Source organism: Martes martes (assembly GCF_963455335.1).
Source record: "Martes martes genome assembly, chromosome: 4".
Classification (NCBI taxonomy): Eukaryota; Metazoa; Chordata; class Mammalia; order Carnivora; family Mustelidae; genus Martes; species Martes martes.
This window is the reverse complement of record NC_137891.1, coordinates 301552-325595: the sequence shown is the minus strand read 5'-3', so window position 1 is coordinate 325595 and position 24044 is coordinate 301552. Positions and strand designations below refer to the sequence as shown.

At 57.9% G+C, this 24044-nt stretch overlaps 1 protein-coding gene across 1 annotated transcript in view; it reads right to left on the bottom strand.

Annotated features, from left to right (window-relative positions):
* Positions 1-24044, bottom strand: part of ARHGAP39 (Rho GTPase activating protein 39) — a 96670-nt gene that overhangs the window by 20858 nt on the left and 51768 nt on the right. The window contains exons 3-4 of the mRNA XM_080802700.1: positions 18630-19064; positions 3341-3424 (exon numbers count right to left, since the gene is read on the bottom strand). Of these exons, the coding sequence (XP_080658826.1) occupies positions 3341-3424; positions 18630-19064 (519 nt within the window). The remainder of the gene's footprint in view (positions 1-3340; positions 3425-18629; positions 19065-24044) is intronic.

The window sequence follows — 24044 nt, the reverse complement described above, 5'->3', positions numbered from 1 at the left end:
CTCTTTCCGTGGCCCCTGAGCGCTGATGGCTGGAGCCAATGGAACCACCCAGTGGCCAGTGCGGCTTCTCAGCCTCTCAGCTGTGCTGAGAGACAGGCGGCATTGTATGTGTGCTGAGCAGCACTGACCTCTCCTCAGCCCTCAAGTCTTCGCTCCTTAGTAGATCTCTGATGACTTCAGGACAACTCTGTCTGTTTTATTCTCCGTGTGCAGGCTGGTCTCAGGTAACTCAATGCAGTGGTGACCGCAAAAGTGGAAATCCCAAGTGTTTTAAGAAACCAGTTGTATGGTTTGCCACCTCTGGCCCTGTCCGCTACTGCTGGACCTTTCTGGACAAGGTCATGACTTCCAGTGACTGGGGCTGGGAGAGGCAGGCCTTGGAGAACACGGGCCAGTGATGTGAGACGGGGTTGAGGGCACGAAGGCCCACGCCAGCTGCGAGGCGGCCCGCCCCGACACACCAGGTGCCTGGCCTACAGCGCACAGCCGGGATCCGACCGTACCAGTTGACAGAGATGCCCAGCAGCTCAGTCTCACTGTCCGGAGGCAAAGTCCGAATGGCAGAACTCGGGATCAGGCTGCCATTCCTGGGGGCTCGCTCCCGGCTGCTGGAGGCAGAGGGAAGAGTGGTGGTTCATGTGTCAGGGCCCAGCAGACCCTGAGGACTGGCGTGGGAATCCGGAGATCTGGGACTGGACTCCAGCCTGCCGGTCCCTGGCTGTGGGGCTTGGGAAAAATCACTGGCCATCTCTGACTCAGTGTCCTCATTTATTCTCAGGAGGGTCGAGTCACAGAATGTGCATACGACGAAGTCCTGAGCTCAGTGCTGACACACGGGAGACACAGCGTGAAGCAGTCTTTCCGCGCTTTCTTCCACCACTCGGCAGACAGTGACACGGCCCTGGTGCCAGGGCCCTTGTGGGGCTGTGAGGTAAAGAACGATCCTTGCCTGCTGAACAGAGCTGAGGGCTGCGGCCCAAGGAGGCGCCCTGTGGCCTGTCAGTTGTGGGCCATCAAAACGGTGCTGTAGGATGAGGAGGGTAAGGAAGTGTCAGGGTCAAGAGCACACGAGAGGCTCAGACGACCTGTTTCAGGACCCAAGAGCAGTTCCGTCTAGTCAGGGCAGAAATGGGAGAGACCGAGGCAGGGGGAAGGCAGACCCACGGCCTTGGCCTCCGCCACGCAAACCGCGCCCCTGGGCCGAGGGTGAGGCCGAGCACCCAGCGCTGCAGCGTGCGTGTGCACCCTACGGAAGCCACGCCAGGCCCGAGGCCCATGCAGGAACCTCTGGGTCATGGACTCCAAGTCACACTTGGGAAAATGGGCCCAGAGATGGCCCTTGGTCATGGAGAGGAGGAGCCCAGCAGCCAAGAGGGGCCTACCCCTGCCAGGCTTCACGGCACCGGCAGCTTCAGCTCTCGTCCTCAGGCCAGGCCTTTCCGTAGCCCCATGCTCCGTGCTCCCACCTGACCCCACGGCTCTGCTCTTCTGGAAACCTTCTCTGAAGCCCTTCATCCAGTTTCCAGGCCCTGCTGCCTGCCTCTTGTGCGTCCCCCCACCTCTGACCACCGGGTGGCCACGTGGCCCAGCTGCCTGTGGCCACCCTTTCTACCCAGTCCGACCTCCCTGGCCTGCCCTCAGACCTGTGTCCTTATGGTTCCCCAAACCCAGGAAGCCCGTCCTCACCCATGCCTTAACCCCACATCAACTCTACTAGGTGGAAGGGCCCAGGCCGAGAGTCACCCCGTATCTACATAAAATGAGACGACTGCTTGGTCTGGTTTTCAGGGACTCTTTCAAACCACGAGAGAAGGATGAGAACGTCCATGCACCGGAAATGCCGGAGAGACCCAAGCAGGGCAGAGGCGGGTGTGGAAAGGGCAGGAGCAGGGAGAGAGGGCTCCATTCAGCTCAGACTACTTTTCCACGGCCTCTTTTCAAAAGAACGGAGAGCACCTCACACAACCACAGCCTGGGGAACTGAGGCCGTGTATGTGGACGCCGGACCCCTGTAACGGAACCTTGCTCATGCAGACAAGAAACTGTCCATCGGAGGTCCTGTTTGGAAAACCACCTGAACTATGCAGCCTTCCGACTGCCCCACAACGCTTCAGGCCTGCCAAACCGCCGCGCCTGGAGTGGACGGGCTGTCTGCCAGGCATCCCATCGCTGCCCTTGCCCTGCTCAGGGAGCTGACCAGCACACGGCCTTAGGCGGGTAGCACAAGCCTCCCCCACTCCCCGTCCCCCTGGCAGACCGTGCTCACAGTGCGGGAGGGAGGGCGAGTCTCTTCCCTAGTCCGTGCAGACACTCTATCTTCCCGATCTTCCCACTCTGGCTGCTTAAGTACCTTTGTTCCTAAAACTGCAATGTTCCATTTTCCTATCTAGCTCAGGAGCCCCCAGGACAGCATAGCCGGGGCCCCAAGAAGCCACCAAAGACCAGGTGGGCATGTGCTCCCTAAAGGGTGTGGGGGACTCGAGAGGCAGCCCACCAGAGCACTGCTCAATCCACAGGAAACAGGAAGTCTGAGGGCCTGCCCTGACCCACCCTCACTGCAGCAGGGCCACCGAGGGCCCACCCAGGCAGCCCTCTGCACCCGGCTTCACCGAGGACACGGAAGCACAGGGGGCTACAAAACCCACCCACCAGCACACACCCACACCGGTGGACCCAGGTAGGCTCAGATCCCATTCCACATCAACAAATCCGCCAGCTCTTCCAAAATCAATGTTTCAACCGTCCGAGCGAACCCCCAAAGGCCTCACAGGCCTTCAGATTCCTCCCCAACCCTGCTATCACTCCTGCTGGTCCGTGTTGAGGTCACCTAGGCTACCTGGAGGCACAGCACACCCCGCCTGGACCTACGGGCTGGCTGAGGATGGCCCCAGTCTGACAGAGGGTCGTGTCTGGAACCCTGCAAGGCCGAGCCGGGACCGAGAGAAACCAATGTCCACTTCCCTCCTTATGATGAACACCAACCTTCCCAACTTCACCCAGGAAGCGCTCTGCTCATAGCCTGGAGCTCCAGGGGAGAATTCATGCTGAGGATCCCCCGGGGACTCAGCCCTGTTAGGAGCAATGGCTCCATGGCTCCCCCGACTGGGCGGTGCCAAGCTTCTTCCCCCTTTCTGAGAGCTGCCACGTGAACCTGGGGGCCGCTCCAAGGGCCTCTGCCCAGGGGCTGGTAGCCCCATAGCCTCCCCTCACGTCCCTCTGGCCAGTACGGGACCTCATAAGCTTCCTGTCGAGCCAGACTCTTCTCCAGCATCCCCAGAGTTGCCAGGAAAACCACCCTCTGGTCAGGAGACAGGACCAAGTGTGAGCCGCTGGGTTCTACCTGTAGTGAAGAAGCTGGCCGTCCACGTTATAATCCCGGTAAAGCTCATAGTCCTTCTCGAGGAACACTCCTGGCGGTGGAGAGCTGGGACAGAGGAAAATGAAAGAAGACACGAGCATAAGTGAAACAATTTAAAAAACATGGTACATTCGAAACAATTAGCCTTTCACTTTTAAGCATGTAAGTGTCATTCTTTTAGTGTTTCAGGGAAAGTACCCCAGTGTCCAGCCCACAAAGCTATCCCCTTTATCAGGTCAAAGGGGTACTTCCTCTGCCCTAAGCCTGCCTCCTTGCACATGGCCTGGACAAAACGGACTGGAGACCCACCTGCCCTCCAGCAGGGACAGCTCCACTGCAGCCCTGTCCACAGGCTGGGGGACAGGCAAAGACACTGACTGCCCTATCCTGAATTTTAAGAGCTCACATGACTTGGAACTGGGGCTTCTACTCTAAGGCCATACTGGTGGGTTAATAAGAACCATGACTTTAGGGGCAGTTGGGTGGCTCAGTCATCAAGCATCTGCCTTCAGCTCAGGTCATGATCCCAGGGTCCTGGGATCGAGCCCTGCATGGGGCTCCCTGCCCGGCGGGAAACCTGCTTCTCCCTCTCCCACTCCTTCCGCTTGTGTTCCCTCTCTCGCTGTGTCTCTCTCTGTCAAATAAATAAAAGCTTTAAACAATAACAAAAAAATAACCATGACTTTGATCAGATGACCTGAGAAGGAAGCAGTGTTAGAAATACTCTCACAGTGGGGGCAGGAGGGGGTGTGCCTGGGTGGCTCAGCCAGTTGAACATCCAGCTCTTGATTTCGGCTCAGGTCATGATCTCAGGGTCATGGGATCGAGCCCCACATCAGGCTCCACACTCAATGGGGAGTCTCCTTGAGGCTCTCCCTCTCCCTATGCCTGCCCCCCTGCTCTTTCTCTCAAATAAATAAGTCTTAAAAAAAAAAAAAAAGAAATACTCTCATGGGGATGATAAACTTCTTAAGAGTGGGGGTGTGGAGCATAACAGGCACTCACTATCTGGGAAATAAATTAGTGGGTGATTATCTTGGCAGATGTTCAAAGACATGATCAAATTAATGTCTATGATTTAAAAACTCTCAGTAATGGGGCGCCTGGGCAGTTCAGTGGGTTAGAGCCTCTGCCTTCAGCTGGGGTCATGAACCCAGGGTCCTGGGATCGAGCCCCGCATCGGGGGGGGGGGTCTCTGCTCAGCGGGGAGCCTGCTTCCCCCCCTTCTCTCTGCCTGCCTCTCTGCCTACTTGTGATCTGTCTGTCAAATAAATAAATAAAATCTTTTAAAAAACAAAAAACAAAAACTCTCAGTAATTCAGAAGTAAAAGAAAATTTACTTAACTCGATCAAGAATACCCATATTAAACTCAAGGCCTTCATAATTTTAGTAGTAAAAGGCTGAAAGCATACTCATAAAGTCAGAATGAGAACATCTACTCTCACCACCAGTATGTCATAATTTTGGAAATGCTAGTCAATGCAATAAGACAAGAAAAAAAAGGGAAGAGATTTAAATATTTGAAAGAGATAAAACTGTCATTAGTTGTGAACCTAGAGAAAGTAAAGGAATCAATGGAACAACTACTAAAGGTATTAGGGAGACTTGTATCACTGTGTGATAGACCAACAGCTCTTCTGTGTATTAGCAGAAACTTCTAGAACAAAGTGCACCTTCATCACAGTAATAACCACAGAAATATCATAAAATCCCAGGCCCAAGTTTAAAAGGAGTATGTTAGAGGCGCCTGGGTGGCTCAGTCGTTAAGTGTCTGCCTTAGGCTCAGGTCATGATCCTGGGGTCCTAGGTTCCAGCCCTGCCTGGGGCTCCCTGCTGAGCAGGGAGCTTCTCCCTCTGCCAGCTCTGCCTGTTCTGCCTGCTGCTCTCTCTGACAAATAAATAAATAATCTTTAAAAAAAATCTTAAAATAACTAAATAAAAAGGAGTATGTTGGATCAGTATGAATAAAACTATAAATTTTTGGGGCCCCTGGGTGGCTCAGTGGGTTAAGCCTCTGCCTTCGGCTCAGGTCATGATCTCAGGGTCCTGGGATCGAGTCCTGCATGGGGCTCTCTGCTTGGCGGGAAGCCTGCTTCCTTCCTCTCTCTCTGCCTACCTCTCTGCCTACTTGGTGATCTCTCTCTGTCAAATAAATAAATAAAATCTTAAAAAACAAACAAACGAACAAACAAAAAACTATAAATTTTCTATTAAGGTACATAGAGGAATCCAAATACATACAAGGTTGCTTGGACAGGAAAACTCAATAATTATGAAAATATAACTTCAAAATTGGTTAATACACTTAATGTAATTTTAATGACATTTCCAATAGGAAGGAATGTTTTTAGAACTCAGGGTGTTTGGAAAGTTAACCCCAAAAAATAAACAAGTAAGAATAACTCAGAACAAGTTCAGAAATTATAATGCGAGAGATAATTTTTACCATTAGATACTTCCCATGTACACTGGAAACAAATGTGTCCAGCAACGGGAGCTTGTATTCTCAGTATTGTTCAGACTGAGAAACAGAATGTTTGTGGAAATAATGTTATAGTATTTAATTATTTTTTTAAGATTTTATTTATTTATTTGGGGGGGGGAGAGCGCAAGCAGGGGGAGCAGCAGGCAGAGCAGGCAGAGGGAGAAGCAGACTCCCCCTGAGCAAGGAGTCTGATACCGGGCTTGATCCCAGGACCCTGGGATCATGACCTGAGCTGAAGGCAGACGCTTAACTACTGAGCCACCCAGGCGCCCCTGCTATAGTATTTTCAGAACTGCAAAGGTAAATGCCAGAGAACAGAGACATAGCATTCAGTGGGCTTTAAAATTTTTCTTCTGTGTGACTATATGTACTAGGAAGTACAACTAATGTGCATTGCTTCGCTAATACAAAAGTTATTTTAAAAGCTGAATAAATGAATGGCTAATGTTAACAGTGGCTGGTGGTGTTTTTGTAACACATAATCATGCTACAGAACAAACAGCTAGAAACATGAAAAATGATGTGTTACGCAAACGCAGCTGTATGACACCTGCGTGTACATTTACATCAGCTGGTGCATCCCTCCTCCTCCTGGTGGGCCGCCAGCAGCCAACACGGGTCCTGCAGACCCGGGAGCACCTGACTGTTGGCCAGAGCTGCAGCCACGACCCTGCCCGTTCCCTGTGCTCACAGTGGCTTTGTCACATGTGCCCAGGCCAGGCTGGTACACAGTTCTTTCTTCAAAGCTAAAACCAACAGTTTTTCCACCACCAGACTGCCACCTTCACCGCCTGGAGATACTCCTTTTGAATTCTGCGCTGTCACAGACCCCTGGGCCCTGACACTTCCCTCTCCATTTCCAATTCCAGCCACCAGTGCCTAGGGCTGTCACCTCTCCTCCAGACTGCTGCTAACCCAGGGAAACACCCACTCCATGCTGGGTCTGGGCTCGGGGCAGGGAGACGAGGCCGGGGAGGCAGACACACTTCTGCTGCCAGAGCTCCCGCTCGGTACGTGGCCCACAGGGAACGACCCGGAGCTTCAGGCAGTGGCAGAAGCCAGACAGGGAGCAAGCCCAAGGAGGGAGGTCAGGAACAGCTCTCTGAGAGGGGCATCTGGGCAGCGAACAGGGCAAACAGGAAACTAGGCAGAGGGACCTCAAGAGGGATAAGCTTGGCACCCCGCAGGACAGAAACGCGGCCTCTGTGCCAAGGTGCAGTGAGCGCTGAGGGTACAAAGGGGTGCTGGAGACAGATCACACGGGGCCCTCTGGGTGGGCCACATGGAAAGCCTGCCAAGCTACAGCCCCTGAGCCAAGAGCAATCTGCTGCCTAGTTTGTACAGCCGGTTTTGTGGGCTAAGAATGGCTTTTATATCTAAAAAAAAATTGCTGGGAAAATGTGAAAATTACAAGAGCTTTAAATTTCAGTGTCCATAAGTAACAGGTTACAGGAACCCAGCCCCACTCACTGGTTTCTGTGTTGTCTGTGGCTGCTTTTGCATGGTAACAGCAGACTCAAGTCACCCCGCCAGAAGCCAAAAGTGGGGCTCCGAGCGCTTGGTGCTGGGGCTCAGCAGAGCGCAAAGGGCAGAGACGTAGCTGTAGCCCCACGGGTTTGAGGGCGTCGCACATCACCATCTTGAACAGACTTTGTTATTTTTTTTTTTAAGATTTTATTTATTTATTTGACAGAGAGAGAGATCCCAAGTAGGCAGAGAGGCAGGCAAAGAGAGAGGAGGAAGCAGGCTCCCCGCTGAGCAGAGAGCCCGACGCGGGGCTCGATCCCAGGACCCTGGGATCATGACCTGAGCCGAAGGCAGAGGCTTTAACCCACTGAGCCACCCACATGTCCCTTTGTTATGTTTTTTTTTAAGATTTATTTATTTGAGAGGCAGGGGGCAGAAAGAGAGATAGAGTCTTTTCTTTCTTTCTTTTTTTTTTTTTTAAAGATTTTTATTTATTTGTCAAAGAGAGCGCACAAGCAGAGAGAGAAGCAGGCCCCCTGCCGAGCAGGGAGCCCGATGCTGGGCGGGACCCCAGCCAGGACCTCGGGATCATGATCTGAGCTGAAGGCAGATGCTCAACTGACTGAACCCCCCAGGCCCCCCCGGGGGACAGAGTCATAACCAGTGTCTGCACTGAATGCAGAGCTCGACGGGGGGGGGGGGGGGGGATCTTACCACTGAGGTCATGACCTGGGCTGAAACCGGGAGTCAGACCTTTAGCGGAGGGGGCCACCCAGGCGCCCTGTGTTTGTTACGTGTTTATTACGTGTGCACGCCCACACCCCCGCAGTGAGAGAAGCTGGCCCTGCCTGTGACCTCCCTGTCCCCGTCGGCACTGCCAGACCAACTGCTCACCACAACACCCCAACTCAAGCAACAGTCAGAGGGAGTTTAGACAGACAGACACTGGAACGGAAATCTCCTCACACAGAACTACTTCACAAAAGGAGAAGGACTCTTACAACAAGGCAGTTTCCAAGTGGCTCATTCATTAGCTAAACAAGGAAAACTGTTCAGTGGTGACTGGTTAAATTATTATTTTTAAAGATTTTATTCATTTATTTGACAGAGAGACAGCGAGAGAGGGAACACAAGCAGGGGAACTGGGAGAGGGGGAAGCAGGCTCCCCAGTGAGCAGGGAGCCCGACGCGGGGCTCGATCCCAGGACCCCGGGATCATGACCTGAGCCGAAGGCAGCGGCTTAAGCACTGAGCCGCCCAGGCGCCCCCGGTGACGGGTTCACTGAAGATGCGGCTGCAGCAGAGAACAGAAACCTGCTCAAGACTGTCCGCCTTCCCGCAAGGACAGCTGCCGAAGAGCTGCGGACTGAGCTACGGCAGGAGCCCGGGGCCCACGAGGGTTTCTTGGACTCCTGCGGGGTCTGGGCGCTACCGAGGCTCCGGTGCCCTCACATGGGAGTCGGTGGGCAGTGGAAGCGGCGGAGGAACCAGCGTCCACGCCGGGACAGACTCTCCCTCTCTCTCTGCCGCCTGCCTCTCAAATAAATCAGTCTTTAAAAGGCGTAACAAAGGCTGGGATGGAGGAACCATCACAGCTGAGACAGTCACCCCGAGCTGAGGAGATGCCTCCTTCCACACGACCTGAAGACGCTCCGCAGGCGGCGACCAGGCTGACGCTGCAGCCCAGGAAGGCTCGGCCGCAGCGCTCACGGCGCCCGTGCAAACGGAGCTGAGGGGCCTCGGCCGCTCGGCGTGCGGTCCCGCGGGGGCGCTCTGCGGGACACTCCGGAGCCCGCACAGGGGTGCCCACCGCAAGCTTCATCTGCGCCCCCGGACGCTGCCAGAAACGGAAGCCGAACATCCTGACCTGCCCAGCAGGGGCGGCTCCACGGAGGAACAGTTTCCTGCCATTTCTCAAACTCTGTGCTGAGACTGAGATTTTCTGAATGAGAAAATCCTCTCAACTACGATCAAACCCGTGATGTGTGGTTGGTTTTCTGGAGGGCAGATTTTGTTTATTTTTTTTATGATTTAAAAAATTTTCTTGAAAGATTTTATTTATTAGACAGAGATCACAAGTAGGCAGAGAGGCAGGCGGGGGGGGGGTGGGGGGGAAGCAGGCCCCCCGCTGAGCAGAGAGCCCGATGCGGGACTCGATCCCAGGACCCTGAGATCATGACCTGAGCCGAAGGCGGAGGCTTAACCCACTGAGCCACCCACGTGCCCCAGATTTTATGTTTCTTAATGAATTCAAACTAAAATTATAAGGCAAACACCATTCATACGTGAAACTGACGCTGCGGTAAAGTGTCATTTCGATGACAGCCAGCGTCCGAGTCCCGGATGACGCCGGCCCGCCGGCCCGACGTCCCAGGCTGCCAAACGTTCAAACGAGCAGCGAGACCCCCGTTCCCGCAAGCGCGCATCAGACACTCTCCGAGGTCAAAGCACGGGCCCGGCAGGACTTTCAGGCCTCCCCGCAGAGCCGGCGCAGGAGAAACGCCCCGATGTGGAAACCCGCCTTGGGGCGCCACCGAGGGGCTCGCCCTCCCGTCAGGCGGCTCGTCATCTGCGGGGCCGAGGCTCGCTACAAGGCAACCATCCGGAGGAAAATCGGAGAGAACCGGTCAGTGCCTCCAAAGGGTGCTCCTGGGCCGGCAGGAGCCGAAAGACGGAAGCCACAAAGTCCCGTCACAAGCCCCAGCAGGCGGGCACCCGCCACGGCCTCGGGGGACGCGCGGCCCAGCTCCCTCCGGTCGCTCCCAGCAGCCACACTGGCCTTCCTGCCCTGCCCCGGGGCATCCGGGCCCCCCTCCTCGGGCCGGAACTGCCGCCCCTCCGAGCGGCCGCGGGGGGCCTCCCAGGACTCGGGTCCCGTGGAAAGCGACGAGAGCGGAGCGGAGTCCACTCGAGGCCGACCCGGACTTGACGCGGACGGTGGAGTCGCGGGGAGAACAGTGCGGGGCGGACACGGACTCCGCGCGCTCCGAAGCTAAGCAAAAGCACCGAACAGGTCAAGGCGAGAAAGGGACCCAGGAAGAGCCTCCAGCCGGCGCCGCGGAGAACAGGGCGGCGTCGAGGTGGAGCGCGCCGGGAGGCCGGCGGAGGGCGGGCGGGCGGGCGGCGCGCGGAAGCCGGAAGCCGGAGGAGGAAATGGAGGAGAGTCCGAGCGCCTCCGCGAGCCGCAGCCGCCTCCGCGCGCGACGAGCCCCGCGCGGACGGGCCGGAGAGCCGGGAGGGGGGCGCAGGCGCACGTCCCGGACTCGACGGAGCCCTGACCCGACCCTGCGGCCTCCTGGGCCCGCGGAAGCTCCCGAGAGCCCGACGGAGAAGCACGACCCCCACGTGCGGGCGGGGCACGACACGGCGTCTGCCCACGGCCGCCAGAGACGGTCTCGCGGGCGGGCACGGGCCCCGGGGCGGCCGCGCGGGAAGACGTCGTTCCTCAGGAACAGGAAGTGACGGGGTGTCGCGCGCTCGCGCGGCCGGCGGCGTCCCGCGAGGTCTCGGGCACAGGGCGTCCGCGCTGCGAAACCGCGCAGACACGAGGAGCACCGGGAGCCGGAGACGGCGACGACCCACGAGCGTGCGAAACGCGCTCCTCCTCCTCACGGCCCCTCCCCCTCCGCCTCTCGGCCCCTCCCCCTCCTCCTCTCGGCTCCTCCCCCTCCTCCTCTCGGCTCCTCCCCCTCCTCCTCACGGCTCCTCCTCCTCCTCCTCACGGCCCCTCCCCCTCCTCCTCACGGCCCCTCCCCCTCCTCCTCTCGGCCCCTCCCCCTCCTCCTCTCGGCCCCTCCCCCTCCTCCTCACGGCTCCTCCTTCCCCTCACGGCTCTCCCCCTCCTCCTCACGGCCCCTCCCCCTCACGGCCCCTCCCCCTCACGGCCCCTCCCCCTCCTCCTCACGGCCCCTCCCCCTCCTCCTCTCGGCTCCTCCCCCTCCCCCTCACGGCCCCTCCCCCTCACGGCCCCTCCCCCTCCTCCTCACGGCTCCTCCTCCCCCTCCTCCTCACGGCCCCTCCCCCTCCTCCTCACGGCTCCTCCTTCCCCTCACGGCCCCTCCCCCTCCTCCTCACGGCTCCTCCTTCCCCTCACAGCTCCTCCTCCCCCTCCTCCTCTCAGCTCCTCCCCCTCCTCCTCACGGCCCCTCCCCCTCCTCCTCTCGGCCCCTCCCCCTCCTCCTCTCGGCCCCTCCCCCTCCTCCTCTCGGCTCCTCCCCCTCCTCCTCACGGCCCCTCCCCCTCCTCCTCACGGCTCCTCCTTCCCCTCACGGCTCTCCCCCTCCTCCTCACGGCTCCTCCTCCTCCTCCTCACAGCTCCTCCTTCCCCTCACGGCCCCTCCTCCTCCTCCTCACGGCCCCTCCCCCTCCTCCTCACGGCTCCTCCTCCCCCTCCTCCTCACGGCCCCTCCCCCTCCTCCTCACGGCTCCTCCTTCCCTTCACGGCCCCTCCCCCTCCTCCTCACGGCTCCTCCTTCCCCTCAGCCCCTCCTCCTCCTCCTCACGGCTCCTCCTTCCCCTCACGGCCCCTCCCCCTCCTCCTCACGGCTCCTCCTTCCCCTCACAGCCCCTCCTCCTCCTCCTCACGGCTCCTCCTCCCCCTCCTCCTCTCGGCTCCTCCTCCTCCTCCTCACGGCTCCGCCTTCCCCTCACAGCTCCTCCTCCCCCTCCTCCTCACGGCTCCTCCCCCTCCTCCTCACGGCTCCTCCTCCCCCTCCTCCTCACGGCTCCTCCTTCTCCTCACGGCTCCTCCTCCCCCTCCTCCTCACGGCTCCTCCTTCCCCTCACAGCTCCTCCTCTCGGCTCCTCCCCCTCCTCCTCTCGGCTCCTCCCCCTCCTCCTCACGGCTCCTCCTCCCCCTCTCGGCTCCTCCCCCTCCTCCTCTCAGCTCCTCCCCCTCCTCCTCACGGCTCCTCCTTCCCCTCACAGCTCCTCCTCCCCCTCCTCCTCTCGGCTCCTCCCCCTCCTCCTCTCGGCTCCTCCTCCCCCTCCTCCTCTCGGCTCCTCCCCCTCCTCCTCTCAGCTCCTCCCCCTCCTCCTCACGGCTCCTCCTCCCCCTCCTCCTCTCGGCTCCTCCCCCTCCTCCTCACGGCTCCTCCTTCCCCTCACGGCTCCTCCTCCCCCTCCTCCTCTCGGCTCCTCCCCCTCCTCCTCTCAGCTCCTCCCCCTCCTCCTCTCAGCTCCTCCCCCTCCTCCTCACGGCTCCTCCTCCCCCTCACGGCTCCTCCTCCTCCTCCTCCTCACGGCTCCTCCCAGGGTCCGGCCACGCAGAACCCAGGCGGCGGCGTCTCAGGAGCTTCGCTGGACGCGGCCCTCGCAGACCGGCGGGACCCGGCGCGGCCCCTGCGCGGCGGCCGGACTCCCCGCACCGAGGGACCGACACGGCACGGGGTACAGCTGAGTGAAAGAAGGTTCGACCGACCCCAGGACTTGGACAGAAACGCGCTGCCCGGCGACCGACTCCCCGTCGCCGGACCCGCCCTTCCACGGCCCGCGAGCGCCCGCAGCACCGGCGGAGAGGCCGAGGCCGACCGCTCCGGAAGGCGGGGCCGGTAAGAAAGTCGCAATAAAAGCCTAAAACAGGTCCAAAGTGAAGGTGGGAAAGAGAGGCCCCAGGTGACCACTGCACCGGCGCGAGCGGATTTTGCGGCAAACAGTTCTGCGAGCCGCCGAGCGCCGCCGTCGGAAGAGGAAGGGGCCGCGGGAGGAGCGCCGGGCGCGCAGGGGCCGCTGCCCGCCGCCCGCCTCGGAAGGCGCCTCCGCCCGACCGGGCCCCGCCCCCGCCCCCGCCCCCGCCCCGCGCCGCGGAGAGCCCCGCGCAGAGCGGCTCGGAGCGGAGGGAGGAGGCCGGGCCGCCGACGGAGCCGCCACCGGAGGAGCCGAGGGCCGCGGCGGCGTCCGTCGCGGCGGCGGAGGGCGCCCGCCGAGTCCCTCCCGTCCCTGCGCCGAGGGAGCGGCCCCCGCGCGGCCCGCTGTCCCGCGGAGAGACGCGGCTCCGGCCTTCTCTCCGCTCTCGCCTCCGGCGACGCCCCAGCGGCTTCGCTTTTCCGCCCGCGCCTCTGCTCACGCGCTTCTGCGCGATTCGGCTCCGGGGCGGGTTTCTCCAGCGCTCGGACCCGCAGCGCCTGTGGGCGCGCGGGACTCACACTCGCTCGGCGACGAGGGACGCGAAGGGCTGGGGACGGACGACCGCAGACCACTGGGGCGGCCCGGCAGGGTGGGCGCTCCCCCAAACCCAAGTCCGGGTCCCCTGGGAACGCCGCCTGGACCTGCCACAGCGTCTCCCCGACGGAGGGCGGGCACGCGACCCCGGAGACAGGAGGGCTCCCGGGCGCTGGGCCGCTGCGAGCAGACACGGGCACCAGCATGGCCAGGGCAGAGGGGACAGTTTAGAAGATGAAGAGCGAATCCTTCCTAGTGTCCCAGGAAAGTAGCCCCAGACAGATTCAGGCCTCAGTGTGAAAATTCATCTGTAAGGTGGGGCGCCTGGGCGGCTCAGTGGGTTAAGCCTCTGCCTTCCGCTCAGGTCAGGGTCTCGGCGTCCTGGGATCGAGCCCCGCATCGGGCTCTCTGCTCCGTGGGGAGTCTGCCCCCCCCCCACCCCTGCCTCTCTGCCTGCTTGTGATCTCTCTCTCTGTCAAATAAATAAATATATTTAAACAAAACAAAAAACTGTAAGGTGAAGGCAGGACACGCAAGGGAATGGGTGTAGGCCCAGGAAGAACTTTTTAAACAAAATATTACAAGTATAAACCACAAGGACAAAAGACTGATCAACGTGGCTACATGAGAATCAAGGACAAAGGGCCCAGTAAGCAGTCAGGTGAGAGAGGACAGGACGCCCATAACATCTACGAGGATCAATGAGGAATTGATATTAGCAACATACAAGGAACTCCTGCAAACTACATAGACAATAAACCAGCAACTCCAGTGGGAAAATGAGTAAAAAAATGTAAGCAACAAATGGTGAACAAGCTCATGAAGAGAGAATGAGCCTCAGAGGGAAAGAAGAAATGAAAATGAATGGGCCAGCAAGACCCCCCCCCCCCAAAATAAAGCCCGGTGCTGGGACCCTCACCCAGACCCCTGCCGGTGGAGCCGCAGGGCCACCCTGCCGTCGGAAGAGCAGCACCCCAACCTAGGACCCACACATGACGAGAGCACATGTGGACCGCTAGACACACGCCAGGTGCACGGGGTGTGAGCAGCGTGTGGACAACCGCAGGAGAGGGCAGCAGAGAAGAGTGTGTGCCTCAAAGGACACAGAGACCATCAAGCAATCCCTTTGCTGGGTCAGTGATCTAAGGAGACAGAACAGCAAGCGTCCTGCCAACCCAGAGACAGGTGTCCAGAACTGGTGACCAGTAAACCCAACAGCTATCGATTATTTATAAGAAACACACCCAAAGTGTAAGGAAAGGACAGTTGTTTGGGGAGACATGTTCAGAGGTCGAAGCAGCAGTGTTACGTGATATCAAACCGACGTCAAGGCAACGAGAGGGGAAACAGGATGACTACTTGACAACAAAAGCAGTTAATTCCCAAAGAAAACCTAACAGTTCCAAATTCATGCTTGACCAACCCACAGCTCCAACACAGAAGCAGCAGTGCCGGACAGATGAAAAGGAGAAACAGATGAATCCTAGCAATCCAGGGGACCCGACCTCTTCAGAAGTGACACACCAGGCAGACAAAAAATCAGTAAGAAACTTGACTGATAGCAACAGATCTGACCTTATGAACACACAGAGAACCTTAGACCTAACAAATAGGGGTAAGAAATTATTTTTTAAATATTCAAAAAACCATTTACAAAATTCAGGATTTAAGCCACAAATCTCAAAAACAATACTAACAGAAACCACCCCCCATGTTTTCTGACCAAAATGAAATTACGTTGGCGATGAAGAACAAGAATGAAAAATAACCCATAGTTTTAGAAATTAGGACATTTGTAAGTTACAAATCAGTCAAAGAAGAAACCATAATTAAAACCTGAAAATATATGGGGTGCCTGGGTGGCTCAGTCAGTTGGGCGTCAGACTCTTGGTTTCGGCTCAGGTCATGACCACAGGGTCCTGTCGAGTCTCACACTGGGCTCCCTGCTCAGTGGGGAGCCTGCTTCTCCCTCTCCCTCTGCCCCTCCCCAATGTGTGTGCATGCGCCTGCTCTCTCTCCCCTTTCCTTTGCCCCTCCCTCACACTCACGCTCTCTCTCTCTCAAATAAAATCTTAAAAAAAAAAAGTTAGCAATCTCCATTTTGAAAAGTACACAGAACAAGTATTTTAGGAATGCAAGGGACACAGAGTTAAATGCCAATTGCAGGAATGTTCCTGCTCCAGAGGCCAGAAGTCCCAGCTCCAGCTCTGGGCGGGGCCGGCTCCTCCTGGAGGCTCGGGGGGACAACTGTCCCAGGCCCTTCTCCAGCGGCTGGTGGAGCTGGCAGTCCTGGGCATCCCAGGGCTTGTGGACACATCGCTCCGTCTCTGCCTCCATTGTCATTGGTCTTCTCCTTGTGTCTCTGTTCTCACGAGGACATCAGTCTTGCCTGGTTAAGGCCCACCCTCTCCAGTGTAACCTCACTCATCACATCGGCAAGAGCCCTATGTCCGAGTAAGTTCCCGTGCTGAGCTCCTGGGGTTAGGACTTCAGCCGATCTCTGGGGGTCACAGGCCAACCTACAACACCAGTATCAACAGACTTAGCAAATATACTTGATAAAACAGTACATCCATTCACAAAAGCCTGACAACAGAAGGGGGGACTTCCTATGCCTGACAGACAGTGTCACCACATCATCAGGACAGCAGGCACACTGGGACATGGGACAAGGCCAGGCACTGGGGCTACATCAGCAGGAGGCCAGCAAACGTGGCAGAAGCATGACTGGAACATGAGAGTCGACGTGCATGTAACAGGAACGATCAGAAGACAGGATTTGAGAAAGGGATACAAAGTCGATACAGCACCTGGAAATAAGCCTTAAAAATATGCAAGTCCAAGGGGCGCCTGGGGGGCTCAGTGGGTTAAAGCCTCTGCCTTTGGCTAGGGTCATGATCTCAGGGTCCTGGGATCGAGCCCCGCATCGGGATCCCTGCTCAGCGGGGAGCCTGCTCCCCCGCCCCTTCTCTGCCTGCCTCTCTGCCTACGTGTGATCTCTGTCTGTCAAATAAATAAATAAATCCTTAAAAAATACATACGCAAGTCCTTTGCGGGGAGAAGCGCTAACGCACGCCATCTTATCGTGGGAAAAGACAACGTAACAGAGATGCCCAATTCCCCTGAGCTGACCCATAAACTCAGCACAATTCTAACCCAAATCCAAACAAGACTTGTGGTGGAAATCCTGACCCGGAGCTGATGCAGTAACCCCACATCCCCACAGAACATGTGAGGCTCCGGAAGAGGACAGTCCCGCCCCAGGCAGCACAGAGCAGAGAGAGCAGAGAAGGGCCACCGGAGAGAGGGGGCGACAGACACATCTGCCAACAGAACCCTAAAAAGAATCCAATCTCTCCACCTAATTACAGAGGTGAGTCAGCAACCAATAGGATAAAGAATTCAAAATCATCACACCCCGATGAAACGGAGACTGTGTGTGGCGAGCCCAGAGGCTGCGGAAGCTGACCGGCAGCGGGAGTGCGGGAGGGCGGCTCGGCGGGGGCACAGCGGGGGCCCCACAGGGAGCCAGAGGCAGAGCCCACACCCATTTGCTTTCTCCTGGGTGCTCACCCTGGGAGCTCCCCAACCTCACCAGGGGAAGTGCCACTTTCTGGGGGCGACCCCCCAGCGTCTCCTGAGGCCCACCCGGCCACCGCCTCTTTGGCTTCTGACCTCTGGGGAGAGTCCAAGGTAGGGGCCAGGGCAGGCCGCCCCAAGATGTGTCACCACGGCAAACTGATTATTTTGCACGGAAGCCACTTGGGAAACCACTGGTGCATGGTCAGACCCCGCTCTGTCCCCCGAAAGCTGAGGTAACCCTTCCACGTGGAGAACACCCTCCCTAGAGGGGGGTAAAAAGACACACTTCACAGGCGCCTGGGGGGCTCAGTCATCAAGCGTCTGCCTTCAGCTCAGGTCATGATCCCGGGGTCCTGGGATCGAGTCCCACATTGGGCTCCCTGCTCAGAGGGGAGTCTGCTTCTCCCTCTGCTGCTGCCCCTGCTTGTGTTCCCTCCCTCGCCGTCTGTCAGTTAAATAAATAAATAAAAATCTTAAAAAAAAAAAAAAAAAAAGAGCCTCCCTTCTCACCAGAGGTAGGTGCTTCCTCGATGAGCGAGCTGGACAAAGAGACCTTGTTAACATCACCTCAGTCCAGAATCTGCGCAGAGTTCCTCCTAAATAAAACTCCCAAAGGTCTGCTCTCTTTATCCTGCCGATTCCTAATTCGCTGCCTCCTTGTCTAAAAAATATAAAAACTACCTGTACTGGCCATTTCTTGGGGTCTCAATTTCATTACTGGACTTCTGTGCATGAAATAAAACTGTTTTCTTCCTGTTAATCTGACTTATGTCAATTTAATTCCAAACCCAGCCGGAAGAATCCCAGGAGGAAAGAAGGAGACTTCTGCTTCCCCAGCGCCAGCATTCCCACTGATCTGACCCCTGGACGTGCCCCACCTTCCTCATCCCACTTAGGAGCGCCGCAGCCGGCTGTCCAGCCCCCCACAGCACCCCAAACCTGCCAGTATGCCCATCCAACTGTTCCACACAGAACAGTGGGTCCAGCTCCCACCGATGGCGCCAATCACCCATTTCCATCCTGGGCCCCTCGGACGTCCCCTTCACAGGAGCGAAATGGACCCACAGCATCAACCGGGTTAGATCACTTTGTGGTTCCCACTGTCCCTGAGTGAAATCCAGCACCTCCACTCACACCCCATCCCTACCATCCTGCCTCCAGGGCATACCGTCCTAGCACCTTCCTGACCAGCCAATCCTGCTGGATTGGGCTCCCTGAGTGCTGGGCCCAGAGCCGTGCCAGCCAGGTGTGGGCACCGGGGTACAGGGTGCTTCTGGGGGTCTGCCTCCGGTGGGTCCTAACCCCACATCCATGCCTCCCGCAGTGGACAGAACCAAATGATTTCATGGCCACAAGCCAGAAAACCTCCTGCCCCAGGCGCCTCCCAACAGCCCTGCCCGGGAAAGGTGAGCCCAGAAGCTGCCCAGCGGCGGGACAGACCCCAGCCTCCCTTATCACCAACACGGGCTCTTGCCAAATGGCAGCGAGGGCGTCTGGAGGGCAAGGGAGGGAGCCAGTACGGGCAACTGCCGGCCGAGGCCGGCCGCATCGCCCCCCCCGCCCCCCCGGCCCACCCACCTGCCGCTCTCCTCCTTCAGAGCCCCAAAGGCGGCCTGCCGGCTGGCCCTCCCCAAAGGCTCCTGTGCCTTCTCGCCAGCGTCCAGCTCAGGCTCCAGGGACGAGCTGGTGCTGCCCTCACGGCTGACGCTGCTGGCCCTCCCGGGGCTGTTCTCCGCCGAGGCGCGGGGGGACTCGGTGTTCTGCTTCAGGGTCTGCAGCTTGGCGAGGGGGATGATGTCGCAGTCCTGTGGCCGGTGCCACACGGTGCGCTGGGTGCTGGCGTTGTAGTAGTAGAAGCGGGACGTGTTGGGGTCAAACAGCTCCCACCACTGGTTCTCGCTGGTGCGCTTGATGCGGACGCCGGCGGGCGGGTCCCACACGCACTCGCCGGTGACCAGGTTGGCGTACATGCGCTCACGGGTGCGTGGCTCGATGATCTCCACCCACTCCAGCCTGAGGAAGAGCAAAGGAGCGTTAGCAGGCTCGGGCGCCGGCCTCAGGAACAAGGGGCTCCCGCAGCCTGGCCCAGGACAAGGAGGCTGCCTCCAACTGCCGGCCCACGGCCCACCCCGGGGCCCGGGGCCTGTCCGCCACGTGCTGTGCCCCGCGTGCCCCAGCCGCTGCGCAGGCCCCCTCCTTGCGGAGGCGGTGTCTGTAGACCCTGTCCCCCATCTGCCGTCCCTCACACCAGAGCACCGAGCCAGACTGAAGCCCCGCTCCTGACGCCGCAGAAGCTTGTTACCGCCCGGGAGCTCTCCGTGGACACTTGGCCAAGCACCTCCCCGCTGGCCTCCAAGGCTCTAGCTCCCTGTCCTCAGAGGAAACTGCACACAGCTTGGCTGCGTCCGGCAGGGGGCCCTGGCTGCTCTCAGTTGGCCTGGCCACCAAGGGCCGCCGCTGGCCGTCCACCCGCAGCAGGAATGGACGCCCCATCTTCCCACTGGGCCCCGCTGAGAAGCCCGGCCGGGCTGGGGTGTGACTCGTGCTCTGGATCCATGTCCTCCCTGGGGCTCCCAGAGCGTCCCCCACCTTAAGGACACTGTGTCAGAGAGAGCCTGAGTGGGCAAGAAGGGCAGAGGGAGAGGGAGAACCCCAAGCAGGTTCCCCACTGAGCGTAGAGCTCCACCAGGGCTGGATCTCGTGACCCTTAGACCATGACCCAACGCCCGACCAACCACGTCACCCAGGCACCTCAACCCACCGTTCCGTAATGAAAACTACAGCTATTCAGAACAAGGCACTTTTAATGTCAATATATCTGATACCAGGGTGTGTCTGGCTGACACGTAGCATATTTTTATTCGGCTTCCAAGTTTCCGCATAGTAACAACCCTTGAAATGCCGCCGATGGCAGTGTGGGGGCTCTGTGCCCGTCAGCCCTTCTACTGTTTGGGAACCGCGTGATGGGCCCGTCAGCATCACAGTGCTGGCCTCCAAGAGCCGGCCTGCCCGAGGCCAGATGCCCCGTGCTGGAGGGAGGACTAGCCCCATTACTTGCTCCGAGCAGCTCGGAGGCTCTGGGGCCTCCTTCAGGGTCAACAGATGCTTCCGGAAGCTGGTGAGGAGGGCCGGGTGAGTCCTGGGTCTGTCTCAGCCAGCACCTGGACGTGGGCACCCGGCACAGCACAGCAAGGCCCGGTGGATGGACACCACGTGCACCCAGTCTGTGGGGCAGGGTGCCCCTGTGCGGGCAGACAGAGAGGGGCAGTGGTGGCGTGCGGAACCACAGAGAGTGCAGGAGACGGGGGACAGGGAGAGAAGGGAGCACGGCAGGACGAGGTGCAAGCCCTGCCTACGGGGCCCAGCGACCCCGAGAAGGGCCAGGCGGTGCAGGCAAATTCTCGAGCAGCAGGGTTCGTGAGAGAGAGCGTGGGGAGGAGTAAGCAGACATCCCTCCCAGCCGGACCTCGCCTGGGAAGCCAAGAGGAGCCAGGAGCAGGCAGGGAAGGTGGCAAGGCCACAGTGTGGGCGCTTCCGTCTGACCTGAGGATAAACAGCAGCCGTCTGGATGCTGGCAAAGCCGTCCTGCGGTGCCAGGCAGTGAGGGGGTGGGGGAGTCGGGGTCACGGGCTAGGAGGAAGACAGCGGACAGCAGCGAGAGTCCTGTCCCATACCCCCCGGGACCCGGCACAGGGCGACCCTTTCCCTCCCCCGAGGCCCTTGCCACCTGCCTGGCCCACAGGCCACACCCCCACCTCTCCCAGGGGGCCAGTGGGGGCCCCCACAAGGGCAGTCCTCAGTCCTCAATGGAACTGGGCCACTGGACACTACCGATCACCCCCTTTCACCTTCAAAGTTTTAACTTTTCGTTCTGAAACAGTCTTAGGCCATTAAGGCTGCTCTAACAGAACACGGCAGACTGGGCAGTTTACAAACAACAGACGTTTCTTATTTGCAGTCCGGAAGCCGGATGTGGGAGTTCAAGGTGCTGGCTGGGTTCTGGTGAGAACTGTTCCGACAGCAGACAATGCTTGTCCCTGCGCCCTCACACAGACAGCAGATGGGGCGGCGTGCTCTCCTGGGGTGCCAGTCCCATCACGGGGTTCCACCCTCAACATCTCGTCCCCCCAAAGGCCCCGCCTCCACGCGCTGTCAACACACACAGCACAGGGGACACACTCAGCCTGGAACAGAAACAGCTTCACAGGAACAGAACAGTTAAAGCGACGGTGTTATTGCCCACAGGACACGGGCAGAGATCCGCTCAGGGCGCCGTGCTCGAGCCTGGCAGGAGTGTGCGGCCACGGCCACGGCAGCACCCCCACCATCAGCCGTGGCCCCCCTCCCTATGGTGAGGATAGGCCTCATGGGGAGCCGCTTCAGGCACCCGTGCGGCGTCTCTGGCCTCTCCCACTGAGGACCTGCCCTTCCCTCCGCGCCTCCTCGCCAGGACCCTGTCCCGGGTGCTCCCCACGTCAGACCAGTCGCAGTGCGAGCAGCAGGAAACCCATACTTTTTCTCCTTCCCACCTTCCCTGTTTTCCAAGTTTCACAATGTGTTTTCACCCCATGGTGCCTTCTGCTTTTTTGGTGGAAAGTCTTGATTTTAATGTTGAACTCATACATCTTTTCTTTTCTTCCCTGATTTCTCCTCTTTGTACACTGTTTAAAAACTCTTTCCTACTTCTAAGCCAAAACTCCTCTCTGAAATCTACTTGTCATTTTTTTTAAATTTATTTATTTAACAGACAGAGATCACAAGTAGGCAGAGAGGCAGGCAGAGAGAGAAGGGAGGAAGCAGGCTCCCCGTTGAGCAGAGAGCCCGATGCGGGGCTCGATCCCAGGACGCTAGGATCATGACCTGAGCCGAAGGCAGCGGCCCCAACCCACTGAGCCACCCAGGTGCCCCTACTTGTCAGTTTTACAGCTTTGCCTCCTCTTGAAGTCGTTTCTGTACCTGGCCCTTCGTTGACTGTATGAAATTTCACTTTCCTCATGCAGATCCCTGGGCCTCTCACGACGGTCTGCACACAGCACCCTTCTGTCCACAACAGACCCATGTCTGAGCAAGCCACCAGCTCTGTGGGTCAGTATGAACCTGACCAGCACCCTGTTGTCCTCCCCAGGACAGCTGCGTACAACCCACATTTCCCAAAGTCCCACTCGGCTTGTCTTGGGTGTCTTGGCTGCTCCCAGCCCTCACTCTTCCCTGCAGACTCTGCTGTCTACCCCAGGAGGATCGCATGCACGTTCCAACCAAACCAGGGCGTACCCACTCATCCAGGTCTCTGTTAAAGGCTGTGTACACCTTTTGTCAGACTTATTCCCAGGCTTCACACACACACACATACTGTTGTAAATGGCATGTTTATGCTTTTAAAAGACAAAACCATGGGGCGCCTGGATGGCTCAGTGGGTTAAGCCTCTGCCTTCGGCTCAGGTCATGATTCCAAGGTTCTGGGTATTGGGCCCTGCGTCGGGCTCCCTGCTTCTCCCTCTCCCACTCCCCCATGAGTGTGTTCCCTCTCTGTGTCTCTGTCAAATAAATAAATAAAATCTAAAAAAAAAAAAAAAAAATCATGGGGGCGCCTAGGTGGCTCAGTGGGTTGAAGCCTCTGCCTTCAGCTCAGGTCACGATCCCAGGATCCTGGGATCGAGCCCCCATCGGGCTCTCTGCTCAGCGGGGAGCCTGCTTCCCCCTCTCTCTCTGCCTGCCTCTCTGCCTACTTGTGATCTCTCTCTGTCAAATAAATAAATAAAATCTTAAAAAAAAAATCATGACCTATAACGTATACAGAGAAATATATAGAACTTAGAAATAAGTTTAATGAACAATTATGATCCAACACTGGTGTGGCCAACACTCACCAAGAAATAAAACAAGACAGCATCGGGAGACATGCCCACAATACACCTCTGTTCGCCCTGAAGACACCACTGTCCTGACTTTGAAGGCAACGGCTTCCCTGCCGTTAAAGTTCTACCGTCTTGGAAGATACCTAAACAAATTCATTTAAGTGTGTCTATTTTTTAATCATATATTTACCCAATAAAACTAATTTTTTTGTGTGTTTTTTTTCTTTCACTTGCCACTGACACTCACCGCCGCTGTCTGCCCGCTCAAGCTGCCGGCCCCCAGTGCTGCCCACGTAAACCCTTGACACGGTATTTTGTTTTGGTTTGTTTTAGTCTGTGTGTGTGTATGTGTGTAACCTCTGCACCCAAGGGGGCTCAGACTCATGACCCCAAGATCAAGAGTTTCATGCTTGGGGCACCTGGGTGGCTCAGTGGGTTAAGCCTCTGCCTTCGGCTCGGGTCATGATCCCGGGGTCCTGGGATCGAGCCCCAAGCGGGGAGCCTGCTTTCCCTCCTTCTCTCTCTACCTGCCTCTCTGCCTACTTGTGATCTCTGTCTGTCAAATAAACAAATAAAATCTTAAAAAAAAAAAAAAAGTTTCATGCTCCAGAGACAGAGCCGGTCAGGCACCTGGGTCACACGTTTCTGATCAATTCTGCTGACAGTTCTTTGCCATCTGGAACCATCTCTCACAACCACACTGTGCACACCCTTATCCATAAGCAGAGGACGCAGAAGCCTGCAGTGGCGGGACGCTGGGTCCCAGGAGGGCGCCTGACTGTCCAGAGGACCCCGACTTGCTCTCCCTGGAGCTGTTCACAGCAACACTCCTGTCCCTCACCCCAGCCTGCCTCACGGTGTTCAATATTTGCATTGTTGACTTTATAAATTCTTTGACTGGTGCTGGTAGGTAGAAACACAGCCTATTTTGTATAATCTTTTCTAAGATTTTTTAAAAAATTATTTATTGGAAAAAGAAAGCGACAGAGAGAGAGCACACAAGCAGGCAGAGCAGCAGAGGGCAGAGGGAGAAGCAGGCTTCCCGCTGCGCAGGGAGCCCGACTCGGGGCTCGATCCCTACACGGGATCATGACCCGAGCCGAAGGCAAACGCTGAACGAGCCACCCAGGCGCCCCAA